This window comes from Citrus clementina, unplaced genomic scaffold (assembly GCF_000493195.1).
Source record: "Citrus clementina cultivar Clemenules unplaced genomic scaffold, Citrus_clementina_v1.0 scaffold_6, whole genome shotgun sequence".
Lineage (NCBI taxonomy): Eukaryota > Viridiplantae > Streptophyta > Magnoliopsida > Sapindales > Rutaceae > Citrus > Citrus x clementina.
This window is the reverse complement of record NW_006262139.1, coordinates 22,018,599-22,034,010: the sequence shown is the minus strand read 5'-3', so window position 1 is coordinate 22,034,010 and position 15,412 is coordinate 22,018,599. Positions and strand designations below refer to the sequence as shown.

General features: G+C 34.2%; 2 protein-coding genes across 3 annotated transcripts; one reads left to right on the top strand and one right to left on the bottom strand.

The window, feature by feature from the left end:
- Nucleotides 1-1,539: 1,539 nt before the first annotated feature.
- Nucleotides 1,540-5,092, top strand: LOC18039044 (putative SWI/SNF-related matrix-associated actin-dependent regulator of chromatin subfamily A member 3-like 1). Its single transcript, XM_006430463.2, has 3 exons — nt 1,540-3,404; nt 3,487-3,778; nt 3,977-5,092. Exons 1-3 carry the CDS (start codon nt 1,893-1,895, stop codon nt 4,777-4,779), a joined length of 2,607 nt encoding a protein of 868 aa, XP_006430526.2. The 5' UTR covers nt 1,540-1,892; the 3' UTR covers nt 4,780-5,092.
- Nucleotides 5,093-5,383: 291 nt separating this feature from the next.
- Nucleotides 5,384-9,821, bottom strand: LOC18039548 (ruvB-like protein 1). Of its 2 annotated transcripts, XM_006430462.2 has the most exons (12): nt 9,524-9,820; nt 9,048-9,236; nt 8,823-8,954; nt 8,567-8,716; nt 8,287-8,442; nt 7,657-7,791; nt 7,426-7,491; nt 7,240-7,346; nt 6,266-6,365; nt 6,089-6,180; nt 5,946-6,015; nt 5,385-5,828 (listed from the first exon to the last, which is right to left on the bottom strand). In XM_006430462.2, exons 1-12 carry the CDS (start codon nt 9,611-9,613, stop codon nt 5,739-5,741), a joined length of 1,377 nt encoding a protein of 458 aa, XP_006430525.1. In that variant the 5' UTR covers nt 9,614-9,820; the 3' UTR covers nt 5,385-5,738. The 2 variants fall into 2 exon arrangements, with proteins under 2 accessions (XP_024038086.1, XP_006430525.1); XM_024182318.1 differs by lacking the exon at nt 7,426-7,491 and having other exon boundaries at nt 5,384-5,828; nt 9,524-9,821.
- Nucleotides 9,822-15,412: the final 5,591 nt, after the last annotated feature.

Here is a 15,412-nt window from a genome sequence, read left to right as displayed (position 1 = left end):
CAAACTCAGATTTCATTTTTTGAATTCCTTCTTTCCATGAAAAGAATCCATAAGTTTTCTTTTTCGAGAGAAAACCTTAAATAGGAAACTTTCAAAAATCTATATCATGTTGGTGTGTGTATTTTTTTTCCTTTTTCATTTATTCTTAGCATTAATATGATTGGTCTGGTATAAATAAATGTTATGTGGTAAGATCTTATTTGATGAGTGTACAAAGGATACAGTATGTTGGTCTTACTTAGCACTAAAATGTTATTATTACTGAGAGTGTGAGAACTAACTAAAAAGATTTTACACGTACTTTAAATTTTCTTACTCATTTTCCTTTTAAAGATAATAGAACATTAATTAAACGAAATTAAAAATTACAATTGAGTTCGGAGGGAATCTCCTCCAACCAAACTATATAATTCTGAAAATAGGAGTGACTGCAACATTTTGATTGATTTGGGGTTTATTAAATAACAATATGAAAAAAAAATAAATAACAATAAATATATAAATTTAAAAGATTTATCAAACTTCACCTTGTGTTTACTTCACCAAATGTTTACTATTACTAATGAGTTTACGGGCCATTTAATAATTAATTAATGTTAGTATTTCGGGGGCAGTATTCTAATTTGTAAAACCCAACTCTTTTAATTTGTATTTAAAATTTTTGGATGTGAGAAGTGAGAACCTAAGCTAAGTGTAAATGTATTGGGGGCTTTGGGTAAAATTTATTGGGGACGACTTCAATAAAAAAATTAACTAAAAATTAAATGATTTTGGTCACATGATGAATCAACTATTGGTGAAAATCGAAGGCTAGTTTAGCCAAATTATGAGCTGGCATATTACAAGCTCTTGGTGTAAATCAAGTCTTAAACAGGCTGCTGGCCCTAATCGATTCTTGGATATTATATGAGACCCATCGGACAACCTTTTGTGACACCATACCTACTACTCACAAGGCTATATTTGTTCAGAAACATCCCTGTTAGACTTCTACATATGCAATGAAAATGAACCCCATTAAAGACCCATCAGATAACCTTGTATGACATCATACCTACTACTCACAAGGCTATATTCATCATCTACGTGCTAAAAATATATAATAAAAAAAACACTTCACTAGCATTCTCTAAATTTTTTTTTAATATGTCATCTATACGATGAATACATAAACCATATGTCATACAATATTTACTCTAGAGTAAAAATTATACCGCATATCACCTATTCATAAACCTATATATAATTTGTCATACAAGTTTTGAATATATGTTATTTATATGATGAGAATATGGGCGAAAGTTTATACATTTTTTTCACTCCCGAATAGAGTTGTAGAAATATAACAATACATCATTTATTTTATGAATATGTAGACGACATGTCATATTTATATATATATCATAAATGTTTACGAAATGTCATCTATACGATGACGTTATATCGACATGTAATCCATCAAAAGCCGAAGAATTATTCTCTCTCATTTGCACTTTTTGAACCGAAAATAAACTAGTATGCTGTATACCAATCATTGGTTGAGTGATGAGCAACTTGTCGCTTCATTTTTCTTGGGTCTCCACTAACAATTAAAGGGTACTTCAAGGAGCTGATAATGAAAAAAACTATGTACTTGTTTTCAAATACATAAAAATTCAGGGTCGGTGGAGAGGATTCATGATGCACGTTCATTGAAAGAGCAAATTTCATGTTTCAAGTTTCTTCTACACGACAAAAGTAAAGTAAGCCCCTCAGCTGTCTCTCTCTCTCTCTCTCTCTCTCTCTCTTTCTCTCTTCAAACCCGCATTTCCCGTTCCATTCAAACGTTCAAATCATAACGGTACCAAAACAAGAAACCCTAACTGTTTCAGTATCAGAAAGCACTTTCAGCCATGGAACTGAAACAAGACCAGGACTGGCAAGAATGCGACGAGCAAGAAGAAGGCTCACAATCTTCAAATGAAACTTATATGCTTGGCTTTGTAATTGCCAATATAGTGGGTCTCCAGTACTACTCGGGCACAATCAGCGGCAGAGAAATGGTGGGACTGGTCCGTGAACCCTTAAATCCTTATGACAGCAACGCTATCAAAGTGTTAAATACGAGAACTGATCAAGTGGGCCACATTGAACGGTCAGTAGCTGCGGTTTTAGCGCCTTTAATTGATAGTGGTATGATTTTAGTTGAGGGTATTGTTCCTAATACTCGTAGTAAAGGTAATAGGTTTAAAATTCCATGTCAAGTTCATATTTTTACTAGGTTAGAGATGTTTAGTATTGTTAAGGATGCGATTTTGGAAGGTGGGTTGCAGTTAATTTGTGGCAATGATGTGTCATTTGGATTGTCGGAGGCGATGGTGGTGAAGGAGAGGAAAGGAGAGAGAGGTGTTAAGAGTGTGGATGAGATATTCAAGTTGGTTGATAAGAATGTGAAGAAAAAGGCCAAAATGGAGGCTATGGAGCCGCCTAAACAGGTTATAAAGTCTGAGCTTTTTGTGCATCAGAAGGAGGGATTGGGGTGGTTGGTACGCAGGGAGAATTCAGAGGAGTTGCCTCCTTTTTGGGAGGAGAAAGGTGGGGGGTTTGTCAATGTGTTGACAAATTATCACACTGATAAACGGCCAGAGCCTTTGAGGGGTGGTATTTTTGCTGATGATATGGGATTGGGTAAGACCCTCACGTTACTTTCTTTGATTGCTCTTGATAAATGTGCTGGTGTTGCTCCTGGTTTGACAGGTACTAATAGTTTGGATTTAAATGAAGTTGAGGATGAGGAGATGAGTGCTTCAAGTTCTAAGAAGCGTAAGAGAGGTAAAGTGAGTAACAAGGGTAGTGCAAGGGGGAAAAAACATAAAACTGTGAATACTAAGATGAATGATAATGTGAAGGGAAAGTCTGTTGGTATGTTAAATAAGTCTGCTAGCTTTATGGCTAAGAAGATTACATTAATTGTCTGCCCCCCTTCTGTGTTTTCTACGTGGATAACACAGCTAGAAGAGCACACGGTGCCAGGAATGTTGAAGACATATATGTATTATGGAGATCGGACTCAAGATGTTGAGGAGCTTAAGATGTATGATTTGGTGTTGACAACTTATAGTACTTTGGCTATTGAAGAATCTTGGTTAGAGTCCCCTGTGAAGAAGATCGAGTGGTGGCGAGTCATTTTGGATGAGGCTCATGTGATTAAGAATGCAAATGCTCAACAGAGTCGGACAGTCACTAATTTGAATGCTAAGAGGAGGTGGGTTGTTACAGGTACACCTATCCAAAATGGCTCATTTGATTTGTTCTCACTGATGGCTTTTTTGCAATTTGAGCCATTTTCCGTTAAGAGCTATTGGCAAAGCTTGATACAACGTCCTCTCGCTCAGGGTAATAGGAAGGGGCTTTCACGTCTTCAGGTATTGTTATATCATTCTTAGACTTCCTAGCATTGTGTAACTTCTTATCCATATTGTTTAATGCAACTTACTATTCTTTCAGGTTCTAATGTCAACCATTTCTTTAAGGAGAACAAAGGACAAGGGTTTGATTGGATTGCAACCAAAAACAATAGAGAAATATTATGTTGAACTTTCTTTGGAAGAACGCAAACTGTATGATGAGCTGGAAGGAAAAGCCAAGGGTGTTGTCCAGGACTATATAAATGCTGGTAGTCTTATGCGCAACTATTCAACCGTACTTAGCATACTCTTACGACTTCGCCAGATCTGTACAAATTTGGCTTTGTGCCCATCAGATGTGAGGTCAATAATTCCTTCTAACACTATCGAAGGTATTGGAAAATCAATTTAGTTCCTCCTTTTTTAAAATTCTGGCCATATTTGAACTCGTCTAATTTTATACATGCAGACATTTTGCTTTTCATTCTTTTGAGGACATTTTGATCATTGTTGGATTGTCTGAGAAGCATAAGTGAAGTTTTCTTTGGTACCAAATTTTCTACTCACAGCCTGATTTTAATTTCAAGCAGATGTATCCAACAACCCAGACTTGCTGAAAAAGCTGGTTGAAGTGCTACAAGATGGTGAAGATTTTGATTGTCCAATTTGTATCTCCCCGCCATCTGATATCATAATTACTTGTTGTGCTCACATCTTTTGCCGGTCCTGCATCCTGAAAACGCTACAGCACACGAAACCCTGCTGCCCCCTTTGTCGCCATCCTTTATCGCAATCTGACCTGTTCTCATCGCCTCCAGAATCTTCTGACATGGACATTGCTGGAAAGACTTTGAAAAATTTCACATCTTCAAAAGTGTCTGCTCTATTGACACTTCTCCTTCAATTAAGGGATAAAAAACCGACTACAAAATCAGTTGTATTTTCGCAGTTCCGTAAAATGTTGATATTACTTGAGGAGCCATTGCAAGCAGCTGGCTTCAAGTTACTGCGCTTAGATGGTTCAATGAACGCCAAAAAGAGAGCTCAAGTAATTGAAGAATTTGGAAATCCTGGACCTGGTGGACCAACTGTTTTGCTTGCAAGTCTTAAGGCTTCAGGTGCAGGTGTCAACCTTACAGCTGCCTCTAGAGTGTTCTTGTTGGAGCCATGGTGGAACCCAGCCATTGAGGAACAGGCTATGGATAGGGTGCACCGGATTGGTCAGAAGGAGGATGTAAAGATTGTGAGGCTGATTGTTCGAAACAGCATTGAAGAGAGGATACTAGAGTTGCAGGACAGGAAGAAGAAACTGGCAAGGGAAGCATTTAGGAGGAAGGGAAAGGATCAGAGGGAGGTCAGCACAGATGATCTGCGCATTCTCATGTCATTGTGAATCACTTGCGGCATATGTTTTTGCATCACATTAGAGTTGCCGCATACGGGTATTTGCACATTTTGTATCGTGCAACTCTCTCTTTTGGGTGTAAATAGAAGGGCATGCAATAGGCAAACTGAGGCATAGTCTGCCTAGTGAAATGTTTCCGGTAGAACTTTGGATGGTAAAGGAAAAGGGGTTTACTTGCAAACTCCTCTTTTTTGTATAGAAAACGCATTGAGGAATGGTTGTAATATTTGCTGGCACATAGGTTTTTGCTGGGAATCATTTGTTGGTCTGCTGATATTTTAAACCAAAAATTAGCAAACAAGTGGCGCTGTGTTTTTTCTTTTTTGATTCGGAAACTTGTTTGATATCTGCTTTTGAAAATGATGCCAAAATCTACACAAATTTACAACTGAGGTTCTGTTCTACAAAATGGCTGGATAGGGTAGGTTGAAAGGTTGAATAATGAATAAACTTAACTACGAAAATGGCTGGGATAGGTTAAGTGCGACTCTGCATGTTGACGTTGAATTTTGATTAAAACTGTCGCCAACTAGCTAAATTCTTGATTCGCCTATCAGCCAAGACCAAGAGAGGATCAGAAATTTCAATTTCATTAGATATCAGATTTTCCTAGCAATGCATTAATTTACATTTAATAAGTGGCACAAGCCAATAAGAATAACACATTAATGGAGTTTAGACTAGATTACTCTGGGATAAGTACAACATTTTCCATTCAATAACTGTCATTCCAATTAAGGACCAGCATTTCCCTCTAGGAACCTCTCCAGAATCCATCGATTTGATTCGCCACATGCACTCGAACTAACCTAATGTTAAAAAACACTCTTACACCAGACCCTGCTACTTCACATAAGAGTACAGCAAAAGAGCTATTTGAATGCTGAAATACCACTTCTAAGTTCACACCAGTCTCCCAGACATCTAGAAAAATCAGATAGAACACATCAAGTAATGTATTTTTCCTGTTGTTCTTGAAGAAGCTTTGCAGAAGACTTGGCATCCAGATAAAGTGCTTTCACCTCCTCCACATCTGCCTGTAGATCATAAAATAAGAAAACATGAAATGCTGAGATACTTTGTACCACAAAGCATCTATTAGGGTTTCCTATAGTTTATTAAACACACTATGGGTTTTCCAGATTTTTAACTACCTTGCAAATGCTGTCTCGCCCATTCATTTTCGCCACAACGCTGGCAGGATATAAAAGTTGTACTGCATGCCTGAAAAAACAAAAGATATGTGATTATCCATATGAGATGAAGCCCAAAAGCAAATAGAGATTTTTAACCAAACCTTAGGGAAGTGTCTCTTGCAATTTCTCCCAGGTGGGCCAGACTCTCTTCATCTAAAACAATTTCCTCAACCTGTGCCCGAATTGCCAAAATCTGGCAAAGCAACAAGGAAGAGCAGTTGGCATTTCACAATCCAGGAATAAAACCATAGCCAATAAAAACATACACTGGCTAAAACCTGAATCATCTCAGCAGGACCATAAATCTGGGTCCGGATAATCACCAAGCGGTCCAACAAGTCCAGAGGTATGCCATGAGGACTATTCATATCCGTCCCTCTGCATTGCAGTACATAAATGTTCAGATCAAAACATGCTAGTGGATGTCTTAAATGCACAGAAAAACCCTACTAATTTGCAATTTCAAAGTGAGGCATTCAGCGCTTCTTTAATACTATGTATTAAGGATTGCAACATTATTTTGGTTTACTTTCTTAAATATAAGGAAATGAAAACATAAAACAAAAAAGCTATTAATTCACATCATAAAAAAAGAGTCCATAATTTGGATTATTGGAGATGACCAAGATGTTCAGCAATTGAATATACAAAAGCAGATGTGCAAATTTTCATGCCTACATCGATATTCAACCTAAGTAATAGATATGCTGCCATACCTGTCCTAAGCATTTGATCATAAAACTTCAATTAAGTGGCTAAAATGAACCAAATTATTACTCAGCTTGTGTGCATATATAATGGAGAACACGAGACAACAGCTATTCTTCAATAAAAGCTTCACCAATATGATCCATATATTCCAACCAATTACTAGCTTCTCAGAAGCAACAAGAATCAAAATTTGATATGGTAGAGGCAAGACCCGTGCAACCAAAATCTAACAGTTCTCTAATTAAACTAGGTAAGACACACATGTTCATGTTTTTCGGATTCATTTTGCCCATTTATGTATACCCAAAGGAAATAGTGGTGTACCTAATCAACGCACTAATGGACTCATCCAGTTTGAGGTCTGAACATATCGTGATTTAAGAAATTCAAGTTCCGTATCGCTTTGATTGATTTTGGGTGGATGCTGGTCCGCGACTAAAGTTTATTTTGTCCATTATTTATTATTTATTAATATAAACACTCATAGTTTCTTATTAAAAGAACTAAATTCAAACTTTTAATCTTCACAAGAGCTTCGTACCTTATGTTACATATTCCTCTATTTGTAGCAAAGATTACAATAGGAGATAGTGAGCTTTCTAAAGCACGATTCAGATAGGAAAAGCACTCCATATCCAGCATATGTACCTGCAGATTGAGATTTAAGAAACATACAAGAAGTTGGAATGTATATGGGAAATATAATGGCCTTAAGAGGGACAGAGACCTCATCAATGAATAAAACTCCAGGAACAAGCTCTGCCGCCCCCTCGTCTATGAACCGATTAACAACCTGGCATCAACATAACTTTTCAGCTAAGCAATTTGCTTAAAAGTTTATTGACAATTAAGATTACTTCAGACTAGTTACCTTCTATGCAATTAACTAGGATCATGCCATTCATAATTGCAGGGCTTCTTTGTAACTAATTAAACTAAGGGGAAGGAAAGGTAATACCTTATTTATTTCTTGTCGTAACTTGTCAGTAATTTCTGTTTTTCTGGGCTTCATCATTTGACCCATCAAGGACAATATATCTTGCCCACCTTGAGGCCTTGCATTTGCAGCATCTAGATCATGTAGTGTTACATCCTGATGTAAGAAATAAACAAGTCACCATAAAATATAATGAGTTGCATTAACGATGTTATGATACTCCTGAACCTAGAATGAGCAGAAAATATTAAGCGAGAAATTTCATATAGCTAATTTCTACTGAGGTCTTAACATCCATCAAGCCAGAAACCTTAACATTGCAGGTCTGGAAATGTTCATCTAGAATACTGGAGGACAGACTCCCCCAGAAACAGTTAGCACCTAGGCAACTTGAGCTGAAATAACTTTGATCATTATTCTTCGCAATCCTTTAGAAAGACAGACTACCTTGGTGCCAGCACAATCCAGTCAGTGATTGACTAGAAAAAAAGGCTGACCATTGTTCATTAATACATCAGCCAAAAGAGAAAAACGCAAATCCATGGTCTAATACATTGTAATGGCCAATATTTTTATCCTAAAATACAGGCCAATAGTTTTATCCTAAAACACAACACACTATCATAGAAAATACACAACAATTAGACAAACCTGAACTATCTCTTTCTTTTTGTGAACTTCCCCTTTAGGTAGTGGAACATATTCTTCGGCTTCCAGGTCAAACTCAGTAGCAAATGCATCACTTCTTCCCACCCTTTTGACTGCTCCGCTATTTGCTTCAATATATATAACATCTCCAACAGCTACCTGCAAGAGATCAAATTAAAATAAGACCCAGAGACACATTTGCAGTCTCAAGCACAGAAGAGGCCCAGCAGAAAACCAAATGAATGACCGTGTAGGCAAAAGCAAATAAATAACAAGAGCTTACTTTCTCCTTGATCAAGGCATCATAAATAGTAGGGTCCAGCTTCAGTTGCTTGGTTCCTTTGACAGTTTTAAGTCCAATAATTACATGACTAATGCTTTTACCATAGCCACCTGTGATGCTCTCAGTTTCTTCAGGGGAGAGTTCAGTCACCTAAGACATGGACAGAAGCAGGATTTCGGTCCAACTTAAAGATAACAATAAAGAAGCATGATCACATCAGGCTACTGAGAGAACATAATATCGCTATAGAGCTTACCTCTCCTTCATAGACCTCTTTGTTTTCCTTGATACGTAAACCAATAGCCCGTCGGAAATTTTCCATCAAAATCTCAGTTTTCTTTACTTCTGATGAGTAAACTTCTGAACCCACCATTGGGCAAAATGGAACCTGCCGATGAATAAGAAGATCGCACATTTTATTAGCATTAATGTATGACAACCACTTATAATAATTTTCCAGAAGTTTATATCTAAGGAGTACCTTGCTCCCAAGCTCCTGGCAAATTCCAAGGGCCAAAGCTGTCTTCCCAGTACCAGGAGGACCAGCTAGTAAGAGGGCACGACCAGCCATCTTTTTCTGCCGTATCATATCAACCACTAGACCAGCTGCTTCTCTTGCCTCCACTTGACCCACAAAGCCAGCAGCCAGAGGCACAGCATTTCCATTAGCCTTAAAAAAAACAGAGGGTATCAGAAATTCCATACCTATACTGTCCAAGAAAGTAGTGAAGCAATGCCCAGCATGACTAGATTATTGTCGAGTGTGGGATTAGACTATAATCCCATAAAAACATCACACATTCAATCCGTAAAGCGTGTTTCCCAGAGCTAGAGGAACTCCCAAAAAAAAAAAAGTAAAAAAACTACAGAGACTAAACCCTAAACCCTAAAACGCTGTAAGAAGAGACTTTCATATAAACAACCCATTAAAGAATGAGATAAATAGAGAGAGAGAACCTCAAGGCCAAGGCCTTTAATGTGAGTGTGAGCAGCGACGCGCTGCTTCTTGGCAGTTGACTGAACTTCTTCAATCTTCATTTTGTCCATCTTCTTCAATATATATACCCCGATGTATATTTATTATTATTATTATTATAATCAACCTTTCTTCTTCGTCGAACTCTCTGTACTTTTGCAGAAGCTGGCTTTAATTTCTAGCCGACTCCTTTTCCATGTACATAGGATACAGCAAGCAGCAAGCCCTGAGAAAAAGGTTTCAGGAGGGAGGGTGGTCTAGTATGAACGGTAATTATCACAGACCTCCCTCGGGGTATCTAGTAATATGATTAACATAAATAGTTTTTTCCCGTCGCAACTCACAACCAATTGAAGTTGGGAAGAAAAATGAAAATTCCAAGTTCCTCCTTCCCAAGAAATAAATGTTAAAAAAAAAGGGGTGCCAAAAGAAGTTAACTCCCAAACCCAGAAAAACTCGTATTATTTGCTTCAGGTCTTTTTGCTACAAGCAACAGCGGTCCCCATGTAGATTTTGGGCCTGCACATTGGCAATCTAACCTCGGCTTTGACCGACAGAATACTTGAAATCATGAGTTTTCTCTTTTTCCTCTTCTTCCCCCAATTAGAGATGGGCAAAAAAACCGGGCTTGGCCCAGCCGTGAAGGGCTCGTTCAGGCAGTCCGCAGCAAATGCGCCTAGTTATAGGTTGAAAATTTAAAAGCTCACTGAAGATGGACTTGAATATAAACTAATGGAAACGTGTTTTATATTTTATAAATAAAATTTCTTATTTTATAGATTATGGGCTTTATATTTTAAATTTTATACATTTTATATATTTATATTTTGTGTATTTGATTATTAGTTTATTATATATTGTATAATCGATTAATCATCTTTAATTTAAGTATTCTATTATTTTTTTCCTATTTTAAATTTTGTTAAAAATTTATTTAAGTCCAGGCCCGTGGGCTTCAGCCCAAACCCAACTTATCTAAGTATGGACGGGCTTTTGGACGGCTTGTGTCGGGCCCAAACTCTTACATTGTCATCCCACGCCTCTCCCCCCCTTTCCAACCAATTTTTTCTTTTCCGCTTCAAAATATTTGGATGAGATGAAAAATCTCACCTATTTAAAAGGATATTTTCAACCAACTCAACTATGTTTAGAAAGCTATTAATGAATCTTTGGCCCAGTCGAAAAGCCTTACATTTATAATAATAAGAATAAAAGTTCAAGCCTTCGTAAAAATATTATAAAGATTAGTTTTAGTTCATTATCAATTATCAATGTAAACATAAATATGAATGTTCATAATAATTAATGTGAACATAAATATAATTTTGCTAATGTCTTTTTTTTTTTTTTTTCAATTGCAATCAATGCATGGAATCGATGATGATCACGTTATCTTCTGTGACTCTTTTGCTCCGGTTATAATGTCTTATAAATTAATACACAAAACTACACATAACAGATGGCTAAAATTAATTAACATAGCACGATATGAATGTTCTGTACAACCTGAAAGTGCATGCCCTAACTCACAAGACAATAATAAATTTCATGTAATAAGTTCAAAAAAATGATAAATAAAACAACTATAATTGAAATTATTTGAATTTGTATTTCGTGCAGGAGAAATTATGCTTTTAGATGCCCAAAATGTCAAGTTTAGAACGAGAATTTGACACTACTAATTGAAAAAGTGGCTACCAAGTTCTTCAGGATGAAGTAATCTAAAAGGTGTTACAGTATAATCTAAAAGTAAGAACAAAACAAACATTTAAAATTAAATAATGACCTTTAATTTTATATCAAGCATAAGCTAAAAAAAGAAAACAATAATAATAATAATTTGGCACAATCACATAAATAATTTCATCACTTGGTACCTTCCCAGTTCTCACTTTCTAATTAATTAATCTTTAACTTTTTTTTTTTTTTGCTCGTTTTCATTCTCAAACGATTATGAAATGGTCTTTTTATAATTTGATTTTGCTGACCTAAATGATTAAATAGCCGGTTTTGACTTTCAACGTGCGACATTATTATTATTATTATTTTTGTTTACTGTTTAGCATATAAGATTTTTTGGGCATAAAATTAGCCATTCATCTATTTATTTCTTAGATTGAATCATTGAAAATAAAAGCCAACCTTGTTGATTGATGATTATTTAGAAAATAAGGACCTTTTGTTAAATATGAGTAACAGTATTCATTAAAACTGTAGAAATCGCGCATTAACATAATCAACTTGAAATGGGGTCATTTTATACGAAATCTTAAGTGAAAGAGTGAACATGTTATCTCATTCTTTTTGTTTCATGAAAATATACCCATGGAAATGAGAGTTTTCTCAATGAACAAGTGCTGGATATACTTAAATATTTTAAATTATGAATAAAAAAGTTAAATATTATTCTAATAAAATAATAAATATTGGATATACTCAAATATTTTAAATTATTAATTATTGTATCATTCTACCCCTTAGCTTTATGTTTTGGAAGAAAAATATACAAAAATGGCTTTTAACCAAAAAAAAATATTATTATTATTCAAAACAGAAAATAAGTAAAATTACAATTTACAACAAGTGATGTTAATAAAAAAAAGAAACCGATAAAAATTTGGGATTAGGATTAGGGGTTAAGGATTCGGTTTTTGAATTTCCTAAATTTTATATTTTTTTAAATTTTTAATCCATTGAATAATATAAGTAACCCATAGTTGATAGTGGAAAGTAAATAAATTTTACGGGTTAATTTATCTTTTAGATAGTTTGAAGGGTAGAATTGTATTTTGGATGGTAAAAGTCAAGATGAGGGTAAAATGTTTAGTGATTTATATTCTTAAAATATTTAAATTCAAGATGAGGATAAAAATTAATTTTTTTTTTATTTTTATTGTGGTGATATTATAAATAAAATTCGTGATTATAATTGTTTTATAAATTAAATATAAATATAAATAATTTTATTTTTTTAAAGGCCTATTACTATTTTTCTCTATTTTGTCATATAACTTGAAATATGTTAGACCTTAAGGGATGAAATGAAGTTATCTTTATTAACCCCATAAAACTGATAGTTAGTTAGGATTAGGGGCGTTTTCATATTTTAATCGGTCAACTGTTAAAAATAACGGTATTTAAAGAATAAGTTAAAGTTTTCATACTTTTAAGAGTTAAATTAAAATATGTCAATCTAATAAGAGGGTAGGATGAAATTTATCTTTATTTATATTGCCATTTTGCAGCCATACTGTATAATAATGTCAGACATGTCATTATTTTATTTTTATAATTACTGTATACTATGCATATGGCTGTTAATCAGTCGATCTTTTATTTTTATGATAGAGCAAAAGTTTATTATTATTATTATTTTTACAGACAAAAGAAAAATGTTTAATATGTACATTTATTATTTAATTATATTTTAGCTAAGATAAATCAGAACTTATGATATTTGTAAATATTTGCAGGATATACCAGAAATATATGAAGCATGTAACATATTATTGACCCAAAGAATTTATATAATTATTATATTAATTCATCAACACCTCTTTAATTAAGTTGTTAGGCACCTTCTTATTTTATCATTGAAGTTGATAGTTCAATTTTCTTGCATGTGTAGAAATTTATTTATTTATTTATTTTTTATAATTTCATATCTTCAAACAAAACTTCAATAAATATAATATGGGTCATGAATGTAATATTAAAAATATAATAATATTAATTGAATATTTAATAAATAGATTTTATTAAGTTACATTTCATGTAACTTATAATGTCCCCAAAACATGCAAAAAAAAAAGAAAATTGTAATATTGAAGTGGAGTCCACATGAAAAATAACTGAATAGGACCCTTAACGAATGTATACGCTATTTATTATTATTAACTAAAACACCGCCAGGGAAAATTTGTAGAGGTGCGCAATTTCTGTTTCCGAAGGAACCGTTGTCCATAAAAAAAATAAAAAAAAAATTCGACGGGTGAAAAACGACATGCATCCCACCAGTCAATGAATTCTAAATTTTTAAGACTATTGTATTATTAATTTATAAATTTTTAAGAGAATGGGTTAAATTTTTATTTATTTTTGTGTGGCCATGTGCAATTGAGATCGGTCGAAGTCAGCTCTAATCGCGGTAAATTTATGCGAGCTTTACACGTGTCACAGGATGGTACGATCGTAGGGGAATTGAATATAGTAGCCATCACATCACATCATCTCTGTCACTCTCACTCACACGGGGCCACGCTCGAACATCTCGCTCATCTCATCCCCCCATCCCCGCATCTTAGCATGAGCCGATATTTAACGTTTAAAGAAGATCAGGCCCGTGAGGATCTGACGTCCAACGCCAAATTCGTAAAATTTCACTCGTGTGAAACGTGTCGGTAAAAATTAACTCTACGTTTACCACGTGTCGGATGCACCGCTCCATCTTGGGTTGCTGCGCCTGATCTTTCACTGTCATCGACTAGCCCACACGTGTTTCCTGCCCAGTTTGTGCAAAGTGTGGGGCTTCTGAAGATTATAAAAAAAAAAAAAAAACCTTTTATTTATGATAATAAAACGATGAATTAGAAATAAACCTTTTATAATAAACATGTATGATTGTATGTAACACCCAAAATTTATTCAACCAAATTTCTGTTGTTAACACGTCACAAATTCTACCTACAATAAATTGTTGCTTCCTTTTTTTTTTTCAATTATTATATTCCGGCTTAACAAGATATCATACTTTAATTTCTTTACGTTTTTTTAATTCCAGAGAAAAAGGTCAAACAAATTAATGTAGCGTTGTGTTCAAGAATTTTAAAGGCCTTTGCACACCGCCTCTTTTGAGACTTTTAATTCGTGGCGATTTGCACATCATTGATTAAAAGCATCAATCAGATTCAACTGCTTACTCTTATTATAGTTGTGTGATGAGCCGAAATTGGTTCATGTCGATTGCGTAAATACAAATTAGTTTTGCTTATTCGAAGATCCAAAGCTCGAGGTTGATTTGACGGAATTATTTCTATTAGCAAAGAATCTTTATCTAAAAATACCACTTCACCCAAAATCTAAAAAATTTGAAAAGCAGTATAATAAAATTTAAAAATAATATAACATTTGAGTAAATGAAGGCTTCCACTAACTATAGTGTTGTTGTCAAATAAAAATGCTTTGTTAGTATAAAATAAAAGAAGACCGTAATGTTTTATAAATATGAATTTTAAATAATAAATTCAAATAAAAATTAAATGAATATAAAACTAAGAAATTTATCGACGGTTCACCTACCATTTAGTAAAAGTTTAAAAATATATAAAATTAAAAAAATATATTATTGGTCCACCTAAGGTTTTATGAGTTTATCACCATATACTCTTTCGTTAACCTTTATCATTGTAGTGTATGCTGACATCACAAGGGTAATATGATCGTTTAATTGCTTAACTCTCTCTCTCTCTCTCTCTCTCTCTCTCTCTCTTCTCTCCTAAAAAAATTATCGACTTTTATCTAGAGTTAAAACAAATATCAAGGTTTTCTTTATGTAATAGAACACTTCAAGACACATGGAGGCCTTTTTGCAAGGATTCACTAATACAATTCTAAAATTCACCATAATTTGTTGAGGTTAGAATTTTATTTATTTACGTTTTTAAAAAATAATTAACATTCTCTTTACTTATAAGATTTCCAATTAATAAGATTAAAAAAACTGCCATAACTTTTGGAAAATTCGAATTCTTCACTTTATAACTAAGAGAGGAGATATTAACCAATTAATAAATTGTTGGTAAAATTAATATTTTAAACAATAAAAAACAAAACAACATCTGAAAATGTGTCTCAACACTAAATTTGTGATT

Bases quoted from the DNA above. Each gene is read 5' to 3' on its own strand.
- LOC18039044 (XM_006430463.2), top strand. From the start codon at position 1,893: ATGGAACTGAAACAAGACCAGGACTGGCAAGAATGCGACGAGCAAGAA. The intron at 3,405-3,486 runs GTATTGTTATAT...CTATTCTTTCAG, and splicing joins AGGGGCTTTCACGTCTTCAG to GTTCTAATGTCAACCATTTC. The intron at 3,779-3,976 runs GTATTGGAAAAT...AATTTCAAGCAG, and splicing joins TCCTTCTAACACTATCGAAG to ATGTATCCAACAACCCAGAC.
- LOC18039548 (XM_006430462.2), bottom strand. From the start codon at position 9,613: ATGGACAAAATGAAGATTGAAGAAGTTCAGTCAACTGCCAAGAAGCAG. The intron at 9,237-9,523 runs GTTCTCTCTCTC...GTTTTTTTTAAG, and splicing joins TTAAAGGCCTTGGCCTTGAG to GCTAATGGAAATGCTGTGCC. The intron at 8,717-8,822 runs GTAAGCTCTATA...TCCATGTCTTAG, and splicing joins AAGAGGTCTATGAAGGAGAG to GTGACTGAACTCTCCCCTGA.